The 13,092-nt window shown below is 44.5% G+C and overlaps 2 protein-coding genes across 5 annotated transcripts; both read right to left on the reverse strand.

Moving 5' to 3' along the window:
* Positions 1-46: 46 nt before the first annotated feature.
* On the reverse strand, positions 47-2,045 carry LOC125771811 (zinc carboxypeptidase-like). Its single transcript, XM_049442912.1, has 2 exons — positions 1,391-2,045; positions 47-1,323 (listed from the first exon to the last, which is right to left on the reverse strand). The coding sequence occupies exons 1-2, from the start codon at positions 1,673-1,675 to the stop codon at positions 310-312; spliced, it is 1,299 nt and encodes a 432-aa protein (XP_049298869.1). The 5' UTR covers positions 1,676-2,045; the 3' UTR covers positions 47-309.
* A 393-nt stretch (positions 2,046-2,438) lies between these two features.
* On the reverse strand, positions 2,439-12,558 carry LOC125770561 (facilitated trehalose transporter Tret1). 4 transcript variants are annotated; one of them, XM_049440414.1, is made up of 4 exons: positions 7,047-7,330; positions 4,404-4,618; positions 3,685-4,302; positions 2,439-3,617 (listed from the first exon to the last, which is right to left on the reverse strand). In XM_049440414.1, exons 2-4 carry the CDS (start codon positions 4,482-4,484, stop codon positions 2,769-2,771), a joined length of 1,548 nt encoding a protein of 515 aa, XP_049296371.1. In that variant the 5' UTR covers positions 4,485-4,618; positions 7,047-7,330; the 3' UTR covers positions 2,439-2,768. The 4 variants fall into 4 exon arrangements, with proteins under 4 accessions (XP_049296371.1, XP_049296555.1, XP_049296466.1 ...); XM_049440598.1 differs by lacking the exons at positions 4,404-4,618; positions 7,047-7,330 and adding an exon at positions 12,371-12,558; XM_049440509.1 differs by lacking the exon at positions 4,404-4,618 and having other exon boundaries at positions 7,047-7,326.
* Positions 12,559-13,092: the final 534 nt, after the last annotated feature.

Genomic DNA, 13,092 nt, shown 5'->3' on the forward strand with positions numbered 1-13,092 from the left:
GCGCACGTCAAGTTGTACTAAAAAATATATAAATAGTCGAGCAGTATTGTGTTCGAGCAGTTCGATGCCCTTTACCGTTTTTATTTGCCCTTTTTTATCACAAACGAGATAATGGAAATGATGCATTGCCTAACTAAACATTTAAATTGACCATAAATCAAACTACAACGAGAGACGTAATTTAAACAGCTTTTATAATGCTCATAACATGCAGAAACTGCGCAAAACTTATGCCTTTCAAAATTCAAATATCGTTTGTTTGGGGGGGGGGGACAAAAAATCTCGCCAAAAATAATTACACACCAGCCTTTAAAGTTCTTGCCGGTCCGAATCGTTCGAGTAATATCCTAGCTGTGTGGCTTCTCCCAGCATTGCTACGAAGGCGGCCAACAGTTCCTCAGCGGTTGGGATGATTTCCACCGCCGGGAGTACAAACATGTTCGTGCTGTCCGGTGGTCCTCGCAGCTCGAACGTGTACGCAACCGGTATACCGAGCGCACTGTACACCCAATCCACACTGTCCCCTGAAGATGGGTAGATCGTTTCAATCATCGCACCGGACACATACTTTTTGCCATGAGTGCGCTCGATCGCATCCGCACCCTTCCGTCCGATCGCGACCAAATCGTCATAGTTGGGCACCCGATCCGTCTTATAGCCGTACGGAAACATAACCAGCTGCGAGAAGGAATGAATCGAAAAGTACGTTCGGATGCGCAGTTTCGATACGTTCTCCTCGAGAAAGCGGACCAATGCTTGCGTTTCCGGTTCGCTCGCTTCACTGCCACCGGCAAAATCGTACCGGCACGGATCCGCACTCGCTCCCGGTCCGTTCCAATCACTCGCAAAGTTACGGTTCAGATCCACACCACGGCAAAGACCGTACGGTTTGGTGTTTTTGCGCCACAACCGATCACCCTCGAACGTGTACCGGTACCCGTCCGGATTGACGACCGGAAAGATGATCCAGTTGAAACTGTCCGCCAGCTGTCGTACTTCCGCCCGGTCGGACGTGAGTAGCTCGTTCAGCACAAACGTACAGCTGGCCGGCGAGATCCATTCACGCGCATGTATACCACACTCAACAAAGACGGCACTGTTTGCAGGATCTTTTACCAGCTTCACACCGTAAAGTGGTTGATTTTCGTAACTCGCACTTAGCTCGATTAGCTCCAGCTGGGAATGGCGCGATACTTGTAACCGCAACCATGCATTGATCGTGTCCAGATGGTGGTAAAAATGCCAGCTAAAATCTTCCGGTTGAGTGTTTTTCGGTTTAATTGTGGACTGTTCCTGATCGATGAGGTCTTGCATATTGTAGAGCTTACGAAACAAAAAGAAATATCTATAAAAACAATGCCGGCAAACTTCCAACTAGCTTACTACTTACCAGTATCGTACCCTGTAGCTCGTACCTATCCAGCAACTCCGTTATTTCAGCAATTTTATGCGGTGCAACCATAATGGTTAAGTTTTGATTTGGCTGTCTGGCGTGACCCATAAAAGCATAGCTATCACTTTGCTCCTCAAGCTGCTGCAACATTTCCACCTGTTCCTGTGTCCGGATAAGGACCCGATACAGCCGGAAATGATCATATCGGGCTAGATCTGCACCGGCAGCCGTAGCAAATGCGAAAAGTATCGCACACACAAAAACCCACCGAAAAGCTTCCATCCTCCGCTTGATTGTACGCAATTACGACAAACTGTACAGCTGGCACCTGATGAAGAAGTGATTTCCTTTGTCATGAATCGGGTAAATTATCATCCGATTCCCGTAGAGACAACCTAATTCCCGGCACCCGACAGCTTTTGACACATACGGATTGTTTACATAAGGCTGATGATAAGATTGTTTTGCTATTTCCGTAACACCGGTCCGTATTTTATCTGCAGCACACAGATGTAAACGAAAACTATATCTCCCTAGTTCCAATTTAAAGATTACTATTTAAATTTTGCACTTTTACCGTTCGATTTTTGTTTTATATCATTAAAATATTAATTTTTAATTTTCGTTTAACGAGAAAAATTCTAAACAGTTGCTCACAGTTTACAAAACAACGTTAATGGGCACTGGTTTCATAATATAGGACCGCGTATCTAATCCCACCCGGACCGTCCCCACGTACCGTAGACTGACTATCCGACTACTTGGTAAAAATAAGTCTAGTAAGCCAGAAAAGCCCGGCAGGACCTTTAGAGGACGTTAAAAGAAGAAGAGAGAGGACGGAACAACATCCTGGCATTATAAAATAATTTTTGAAATTTAGTAAATAAAATTGTAAATTTTTTAAACAGAAAAACTACTCTTTCTTTCGAGACTTTGCTTTGTTCGTTGTGTTATTTGTGCAATTCCAGCCTTCTTGTGTTTGTTTTTCGATGAAATAACGCGTGGTCCGTCCTTTGCTAAAATTATTTACTATCTCCATCGCAAATTAATTTAAATTACACATTGTTTTTTTTTATTAACGTACTCTCAATATAATTGATACACAACTTCCTAGTGGTTTAAGCTATTCAATAAAATACCGTACTGCTCAGTCACTGCTGATCATTAGATGCCTGTTGCTAGAGCTAGCAACTACTTTGAACCTTTCCAGCCCGCAGCTCGAGCCTGCTGCCTTTGTTTTATCACAACGATTAGAGCACGACGTTTCGCAAGCAAAAATAAAAATAAAACAAATCATACCGCACGTCGTGATGTATACTACCAAAACAAACAAAAAACAACCCTTCCAGGGGCGGGGGGGCAAGTGCGTACAGTCTTATGCTACCTGTGGGTCCCGTTCCTCTTCCCGGGCTTCCGCGCTAACCTGCTCCGTGCTTAGCTTCTCGCCGGCCAGTAACCGTTGAATGTCGCTCAACGATTTACCCTTCGTTTCCGGTACCATCACAAACACGAACACCGTACCGAGCAGTGAAATGCCCGAGAATAGCCAAAACACACCAGCCTCACCCATCGCATCCTTCAGGTTGGTAAACACTTTCGTCACCAGGAAGGCAAGCAGCCAATTAAATACACCCGCCACCGGACTGGCGAATGCTTTCACATTGTTGGCAAACAGTTCACCCACCATAAGCCACGGAACAGGACCGTAACCGATCGAGAACATCGCAATAAACAGACAGACGGACATCACAGCCAACCAGCTCAGATCGTCCACCTTGGCCGGATCGTCCTGCTTCAGCTGGAAGTAAACCGCTAGCAGAATCGTCGAAACGGCCATCATCAGATCGGACACGAGCAGCAGTATACGTCGGCCAACCTTGTCCACCACGGCAGACGCCACCAGGGTGGCCACCACCTGAATGCCACCAACAATGATCGATGCCGAGCTCATCTCCTTGCCACCGTTGGCACTGGCAAAAATGGCCGAATTGTAGAAAATCACCGCATTGATACCGGACAGCTGCTGAAAAAACATTAGCCCGAGCGAAATAATCAGTGCGCGGATCGTTGCCTTCTCGCGGAACGCGACCAGCATCGGGATTGCTTCCGACTTCACTTTTTCGTCCGCCTGCTTCAAATCCTCTATCTCTGCTGCCTCATCGTACTGTGCGCCACGGAGCCATTTTAGCGAGCTTGATGCTTCACTGTAGCGGCCCTTTTCCACCTGGACAGAAACATAAAACACAATTAAAAAGGCGGCTATGGTTGGATGCTGGAGTTGATGGACTTACGAAATAGTACGGGCTTTCCGGCATGAAGAAAAAGATAGCCCCGAACGCGAGCGGTATCACACCGCAGATAATGCTGAGCACCTGCACATCCACACCGGACCCGACCGCATACACGAACAGGATGCCAACCGTTACCATCAGCTGGAAGAATGTACCGAGCGTCCCGCGAATGGACGGTTGGGCAATTTCCGCCGTGTACGTGGGTGCCGCAACACAGAACGCACCACCACCGACACCGAGGAAAAACCGTCCCACCATCATCATGCCGACATTTTCCGCGAAGATAATCAGCAGCCAGCCCAGCACGAGCGGTAACACCATCGCCAGCATCGACCATTTGCGGCCAATCATTTTCATCATGTAGCCGATCGGGAAACACATCAAGGCTGCGCCCAGGTTCGAGATTGAACCGATCCACGAGAACTGTTCGTCCGAGATCGGGAACCCATACTCGCCCTGCTCGGTTAGCGGTTTGTCGGTTGGTGCCGTCCAGCCAAGAAATGTACCAGCAGCCAGTGCACCGCCGGATGCAGCCAAACCGGCAATATACTGTGGCAGCTTGCGACCCGATTCACCCGCCACATTGTTCACCACAAACTTTGACATTGCGTCGCGCGCCTACAAAAACGAAATCATTTTTTTTTGGGGGGAGAGAAAAAAGGAAAAGTAAGTAAATTTAATAAACGATGTTTTTTTCCCCATATCGATGGATATATTACATTTTCACCGGTCCCATAGCCGGACCGATTTGACGGTATGGCTGGCGTTATCAGTGGTTCCCTTTCTTCCGCGTCCGACATGTTGTTTCCGTCCCTTGTGGGACACAATAGTTGAATTAAGAAAATATGGTTTCTTTTGCTGCCCTGATCTGCACACTTTGTTTCTTTTTTGTACGGAAAACTATGCTGTGAATGATACGGCACGATACGGCCCTCTTTTGTTCCGTACCATAACAAACAATTACGCCCTTTGTTATTGTTATTTTTTTCCCTTTTGACAGGTGGATTTAGTACAAACTACCGTTGATAAATCCACACTGTTACAGGGTGTTTCGCACATTAAACATTTGTTTCTGTTGCTATGGTTACTGTAAATGAATCTTTCCATACAACTTTAACTTACTTTGTAGAAAAATTTTCATATTTCGTAAATATTTATCTAAATTATTTCTTTTCTCTTTAACAATGAAGTATCGTTTGCCTGTCAAAATAATTTGATCGAACTATGTTAAACATTGAACAAAGCAATGTGAACAAACAATTATTTTACCAAACAACAAATACCACTTGAAGATGGAATATGGCGTTGTGGAGTGCTCAAGTGGATTATTTGATGCTTTGCAATTAACATTTAATTACCATCCGATCGGAACATAATTAAAAGCGATGATTTTTTGTTTCTTACAAAGCAAACAAATATTTTAAATATTATTAGAGCGTGTGCACATGTTCTACTGCGCAGCGTATGCCGTAATTTAGGAATTGTTGGCATTCTTTTTTTACTGTTCAAAAACATGCCAGTTACGATTGTTAATGGAATATTTCCTGCATGAATGGAAGCAACCGTATCGCAGTACCCCTTTAAACGTGTTTTTTCGCATAACGAGCTTGGTGTGAAGTATTCAAAAGCTGCTCAGAGTTAATGGCAACAGAGAACTAACAGTAAATAAACTTAAAACGTTGGCCAATAGTTTGAAACTGATAATAATAACATAAAATAACTTGTTAATGAAGCACATGAAAACCCGAAGGATGTCAAGGAAAACGTTTCAGCAGAAGAAGATCACACAACCGAAGACATTCTGAAGGTTTTCCAATCATGGGTTGTTGTTGTCTCATATATTAACGACCAACATCTTGACGATGGATTGGTTATACAAATGCTGTTTCTAATTTTATTTAAAATTTTCTAATTAATATTAAAACAAATGCCACAAATGTTGTTTGACCATCAGCGAAAATAAATTCATTAAAACGATCATGAATAAATTAGTCAAGCATAATGTAGCAAGGGCAGCCCGATGGTGCATGTGATAAACGGCGCCGGATCCCCGCGACGACAGCGGGGTTCAAATCCCATCCGGAACGTCCCCCTGTAGGACCCCGCAAGAACTGACTATCCTGCTACGTAGTAAAAATAAATCTTGATACAGCCTAGCCAATATCAACAAGAAAAAAAGCTAAAACACCAGAACGAATTTAACTCATTATAAGAAGCAAAGAAGCAATTGAAGTGTGACATTTAAAATTGCAATTATCTATCAATTTTGACACTGTTCCCGCCATTTTGCCATTTTGTAAGCTGCAAACCCCGATATGAAAACAACAAAAAAAGCAATCACTTTTTTGGGGATGTTGATTGCAGACCTGCTAATCGTACGTCAATTTGGCAACGTTTAAAATGCCTTTAAATCTTGTTTCGACTTTTTTTTTTCTCTCTCTCTCTCTCGCTTGTTTATTTGTCCTGTGTGTGCCTTGTACGAACACACGGTTGCTAAATGTTTATCGTTGCGAACGTTTCCGTTAATAGCAACAGGCTAACCGTTAACAATGCAACGACGGCACCGACTCGTGTACACGCTTCTCGGTGTGGCCTTTATTGTGTGTTAACAATTGGTAGTAAAGTAAAAAAATATATATACATACTGAGCTCACTAATGAAATTTTTGTACCATTGTTGTGTTTGCAAACCGCATGTTTCGTACGAGATTTCGACTGCCGCTTGCTGGAATGAGCGCTAACGAGGTAAGAATCTTCCAATAATTGCCTAACGCCCGCATGTATGCGCTATCGATTACAATTTCGCGGCAAATATTTAATCATGATCAGCTGAAGCTGATTTCCAAATCATGCTACTGTGGTGGAATTAATATTTTCACACCTGCTTCTCGGGCCCTTTATACCTTCTACTCCCTCAGGCTGCACGCTTTCTGCACATTCATCCTCACATGCGTTCAATCGGTGCACGCAAAAAACCCCCAACTCTATTTCTAACGCGCTGCATTCCCCGCCCGATGCAAGCGATTGCATTCCATGCACTTTCCAACCGGTCTCGCAGATATTAGATTCCGATTGTTGTGGCCGTCCGTTCACCCTTGTCCATTTCTCTTGCGGAATTCCTAACTTGACCAATTGCGATGCGATGTAGTAATGGCTGATGGTTAGGGAGATCGTTGTAAATAGTGCAACGCAGCGAAACCAGGGGGATTGAAGTGGGAACTGGGGGGGGGGGAGATTTGCATCGGAAGTGCACACAACGCGAGACGTTAACACGAGCAAAAGGTTTCAGGTGGAGGCTGTTTGTTTGACTTCCGCCACATGGAGATATTCTAGGCTACGAGACGCCCTAACTCACTAACTCACCCGCTTCAGCACCGTCTGTACCATCGTTCACTCCAGCTTCTTCTGATGTCCGGTTGTTTTATCAGTGTGATTGATTGATGGAGAACTTTGAGCAAAAAAACACAAACAATCCCTTTTTCTAAACAAAATCACGCTAGTTGCAGGAGATCCTCAAGAAACTACTATATCCTAACGCACCGTTACACTTCAAACAAATGCGCCTCCAAGAGACTGGTTTTCAAACAAGCACGCACGGTGTTGCACGTCGGACATCCGTCGAGAAACTGAAAAGCCGATGTTCGCAATTCCACCAAGTGCAGCTCGGTCGCGAAACCACGATCGCACGCGTCTGTCTCGCGTCCCACACAGCGAGATCAGGGAAACCCCGGGTGGAGGAAGTCCAGCGTGCAGGTGTCCGTACACGATCGGGCGACGCACACATACAGTGTGGTGTAAAGTTTTTCCACGCTCGACACGTTTCCAACGAGATGGAGGAGGAAAGAGGGAGTGTGGCGATCGCATCGAACGTTTGGTCTGTTTGATTTACAGCCATTTTTTGTTTGATCGTAACAATGCAACAACAACAAAAAACGCTTGTTTACAACCATTTTTCTTCAGTTTTTTGGTTCTTCTTAATTTGCTATAGATCATTCAGTGTTTCGTGATTGGAAAATGTTGAATGAAGTGGAAGTGTTTGTTTGCAACAACATTTTGTGCGACGATTGGACTATTTGTTTTTTTTCTGTTGTTGTCTGGTGTGTTTGCATCTAGACAAACATAAACTGTTTTATTGATGATAAACTAAGTTTAGAGCCAAGTTACCGATAGTAACCCCAATAGCGGCCATTGCTCGCTTCCAATGCCATCCCAGGCAGGAGGCTATTTACAGAGTTTTTTTATTTAAATTTAATTTGCCAAGTAAATGTTGCCCTTTACTAAACTAGTTCACCGTAAAAAGCATTCTCAATATTGCAGAATTACTGATCTGCTGTCGCTTCTTTAAATGCCCCTCAAAAGCTCCTACTTGCCAACAAAGCTCACGCTCTCACACTTAAATCTCGTGGACCTTTAATCGGTGTAAAATAATGCTACAGCAGCTTCACCTGCATGATGGTTTACATCGGCCATCGACCACATTCGATATACACCAGCAGGGTATATCTCATGTCCACTGCAATAGTACGAAGCAGCAACCATTTTTTTTTACCGGAAGTGATTCACTCGATCGCTTCACACGACCCTGCACCGGGACCGTCATCGGATTGAAGCGGTGTCTGTACGGGCAAAACCGCTTTCCGAAGTTAGCTTTTAAATAGCCAAAGCCATCTGCAAACAACGGCCACCTGCGGACAATGCCAAGGTCGGCTTTGATTGTCCATGGTAGCGGACGAACTGCGGTGCAGCTTTTCATGATTTCTCTTCGAACTGGTATCGTATTGCAGCGTGAAAACCGGTAAGAATGGTACAGAGAATGCAATATCTGTCAGAATAAGTTATCCGATAAAATTGTGAGTGTCCGTTAGATGGCTATTTCCGGCAGTACTTCCTGCTTATTTACCTCACTGAACGAAGTCGCCGATACGGATGTGCCTACTGTGATGTTCGTGTAGTACGAGAGGACACCTTGTCTAGAACCCACGCCAATTTATTTAGCATATAGAAACAAACCTCAACGCAACTGCAGTATAAGCCGACGACCATATTAGATTCGCGGAAATACAAACCCCAAACAACTGGGTCATAGCGAACCACTTGAAACCACCTGTGCGGGCCTGTTAGTAAATCATTCCCACAGTGTGCCGCTACCTCTTCAGTATCTATATAAACCTCACCCTGTCCTGGTAACTACACCTGAACGCCTGATGCACAGCAATAATCACGCGGGATTCGCCGATAGCGTGCGCTATTGCAAACACCAAACCAGTGTTAAGTTTGTATGGATGTTTCTGTTTTCCGATCCTGATAGATAAGTAGCATTAGAAGTTAAAAAAACAAAAAAAAAATAGTGCATCGAGGCAATCAATTAAACATGTCACAACACGTGCCATAATCTTTATGCTCTTCACACACGGGGTCGGTATATATGGTGGGACACAAACAATTGGTGTTTTTTTATGCTCTTTTGCTTTGCGTAATACATCTCTGTTGACATTACAAAACCCATCACAAAACAGTATCTCCCGCTGATTAATCCCTGGTACCATCGCTTTCGCTAAATTTGCGCCAAGAGTGCCCTACTCGAATGGCAGGCGTGTTGCGATAATGGGCAAACTATCTCGCATCCGGCTTCATAACATTCTTTCGCGATTAGGTAAGAGGAAAAGGGCAAACCAATCAAACAAACAACCTGTCAGGAGGATAAAGCCTTGGTGCGTAACGAGTCCAATATGAGTTTTTACGCTAGTCTAAAGCGCATAGTGAGCTCTCTCACACTATTACTTACTCTTGATATCTGGACAATTCTATTGGGACTATAGTCTAACAGCTGCCAACTATCGAAAGAAGCTCCAATCTTTGCCCAAGAACTTACGAACCCCAACAGGGACCAATCTAGATTATCACGACGCCTCATCGCTTTCATCGTACCGATTCACAACGAAGACGAATCTGGTGTATTTTCCCGCCCTTAATACCTGCATTGTTATTAAGATAGTCCCCGCCCCCTTTCGTTGCCCATTATCAACTAATAAAGATTACGAAAAGGATGTGGGATTTAGATAGCCCAGGGGGCTCTTTTTCTATCGCCGTGCAAGTACGCTATACTACCGCCTACTAAAAAAAGATTGTGCACGAAATCTTGGCTTTCTCTGTACATAGAAAAGTTGGAGGATAAGATAGGGTGATCAGGATATATGTAAGAGAGGGTAAAGTGGAGATGTATAAGCATTTCTCATGCTATCATTATCATCCCTGCCGGACCGAACATTCCCGAGGCTAGTTCCAGAACGAACGATCCAGGTTTCGGGCTATCGGTGATATGGACGTTGGAATGCTTATGAACGTCCTCCTTCTCCGTTTCGTATCTTGATCATTGGCTGCCGATACGAGAATTGAGCAAGTTCGACAATTAACAATGTTCCCAATTATCAATTCGGTAAGGGAACGAAGGTGACATCCGAGGCCATAAATAATGCAATACTGACGTCCCATTGTTTTGCCGGCCCACCAACGAGGGGCCTTACATCATCGGGCGTACGTACCAGTTATCTTTTCCCCAAACATCCCCCTCCGGGGGGGGGGGGCTGCGGTAATGAAGGTGACATTCACACGGGATGGATGACACAGACCATTGGTTAAACTGGACCGTTCGGCACGGTACATCTCTTTAATTGTTTCGCTTTTACTGCTGATAATTTGAATGTCAATGAAGTAACACGGTAGCTTTATATATCTGTGTGTTGGAGAAGAGAATGAGATACACCGAAGGAAAATGTCCCTAGTAGTCGATGTAAGGTGACATTGATGTAGTGCATTGGTGTGTCCACAAATGGTCACTCAATGGTGTGGAGACGATAACGGTGTTACGATAACGGTAGAACCCGTATATCACCTCCTACGAATACCCTTTTGCGGGATTGTATACAGCAAAGTACCGCGACACGGCAAATACCTTGGAGAGGTCATGCGGCAATTTGCGAGTATCGCTACAACGTATGCGCGCCGTATCAAGTGCGTTGCGGATATTGCAAACTTTAGCGGCTTGTGGACAGTTTCACTCTCGTAGGCATCTCACGCAAAAGCTTTCATAGACGATGGGGACGAGTTGGATGGAACCGGGACATTCGATCATTCTTGGAACTTCCCCTCAACTTCTTAGCCAGAATATTTGTTGTGACATCCGAGACACATCTCTACGGTGTATAATAAAATAAAACACCTCTCGCGTATGATGAAACACCTAGGGACAACCCAGCCCGCCTAAAAGTCCCCCCCGGTGTGGTCTTGCATTAAAATTAACCATCTGGGAATTCCACAATTTACGATCAAAACATGATATCTGCACGGTGGCAGGTGGAGTTTCAGCATCATTAAGCTGGAATTCTGTGATTTTCGCAACTACACACGCGCACCGCGGTGTGCAGCATATCATTAAAAGGAATCATGAAAAGCGGCACTCCACAACCCGTCGTGTAGCCGCGTTTTGGGTGTTGTTTTGCAGTGAGATAATGGGAAACGAAAACAGTGGCATGCATGGACACACCGATCGGGACATATAATAAAGCGAAGGGCCTTCCGCGGTCACTTACAATGGATGAATGAACCGATTCGCAATGATTTTTGTAGTTCAATGACATGGTTCGCATTGAATTACGGTACGGGGATCGTACGATCGTTAATTGCCGCCAATACCTTGCGGGCTCTGGCTCCCTTGTGCACGGTTTCGTTCATCATCAAGGACAAATGAAAGTTGTCTGACAAGAGGCTCGTCCTCTTCGGCGTCCGTTGAACTACGCACGAATCGTAACGACGCCATTTCTGGTCGTATCCACGATCCCGAATCATCTTATCGCCGTGGTAGCCTAACCTTTTTGCCAGCTCTTTCTATCCTAAGTGAAGAATTTTTCTCGCGCGACCTTGAACAATATCCAGCGCAAGCATCTACAAAAACCCCCAACCGGTTCCGGCCACAAAACCAGTGCAATTCCTCCGCCCCATCCCGATCACATTTTCTGGGATTTCCACTTTTTTCACTACCCCCCTACTACCATCTTTCGCAATGCTCGAATGGTGCTGGTTGGTTAATGGAATAAATTAGAATATATAAATGGTATCATTACTGGGTAAAGTGTCTAACAAGAGCATGTGCTTGTAAGCTTCCAGAGTGTTAGGAACTCTGGTTAGGAACTATAGCTAATAAACGACCAGGTATGTGGAATGCTACACCATAAAATCGAACAGCCTACCAAATGATCATATTTAGAAGATATCGGCGCAGCCGAGAAATAAATGAAGATTATTACAGAGTATCGCAGACTTGATGTTTTTGAGGTTTAATTAAAATCCTCAACAAACAACGCACTTTTTGAAATCCAATGTTAAGATTTAGTAGTTTAGAAAAAGGCAGGATACCGGCCTACTGAGACCAACTGTTATCTTACTATCACAGACTTGATGTTTTTGAGGTTTAATTATAATCCACAACAAACAACGCACTTTTTGAAATCCAAAGTTAAGATTTAGTAGTTTAAAAAAGTAGACCGGTATTCGTCTACTAAGACCAACTGTTATCTTACTGATGTTGTCCGTGGTGTAAACAGAATCATTCTGCTGCATACTGTAACTACTTAAACTACGCTCACGTACCCAACCAACCATCTGCGCATCGTTTCACAGCAATCAATTACCTGTTGGGGTTCACCGAATTCCGAATTCGCGGTGTGTTTATTGAAGAAGCACGTCCGAGGAAAAAACACGTCGCCACCTAATCAACGCTACAAATCACTGCACTGCAACCGAACAACACTGATGATAGACGATTAAAACACGGCACACCACACGCACCAGGTTTTGGGGCACGAGTTGATCGAGGATGCATCCGAATGGGCACTGAAACACTACCGCACCGGGTACGTCCGTTTTACTGCCGCGGTTTTGCAACTTGGATTATCAAAAACCCGCGAATGTTCCCGCTGGTTGTACCGCGGTTTCCGGCCGCTTACTGGCATCGTCACCTTCCGACCAAACCAACGGCGTAGGTATACCTTATCGAAGATAATTTCCATCGTATCAATACTCGAAGCCAATAATTGAGTCTTATCAAATGGGTAATTCAAAGCATACAACGACACTCTCTCTTTCTCTTCCAATACCTTCTTCACTGCGCGTTGCATTGTTCTAGTCTTTACGCTCTTGCGCAAAGAACGATTACATCTCTGACAGGGAGGCCAGTCGAAGCGCCCAAATATCTTTACACACTCCGGCAGTTATCATCGGTAACTCCCTTTTCCCACCCAATCTGGCGACAACGGTGGGGAGCTGTGCTTACCAATATTCTGAAGTTTATAGACGACCTATAAATATTGCCGGACAGCGTAGTATAAAACAAAAGAGAAAAAGCAATACCTAT

This window comes from Anopheles funestus, chromosome X (genome assembly GCF_943734845.2).
Source record: "Anopheles funestus chromosome X, idAnoFuneDA-416_04, whole genome shotgun sequence".
In the NCBI taxonomy this organism is placed as follows: domain Eukaryota; kingdom Metazoa; phylum Arthropoda; class Insecta; order Diptera; family Culicidae; genus Anopheles; species Anopheles funestus.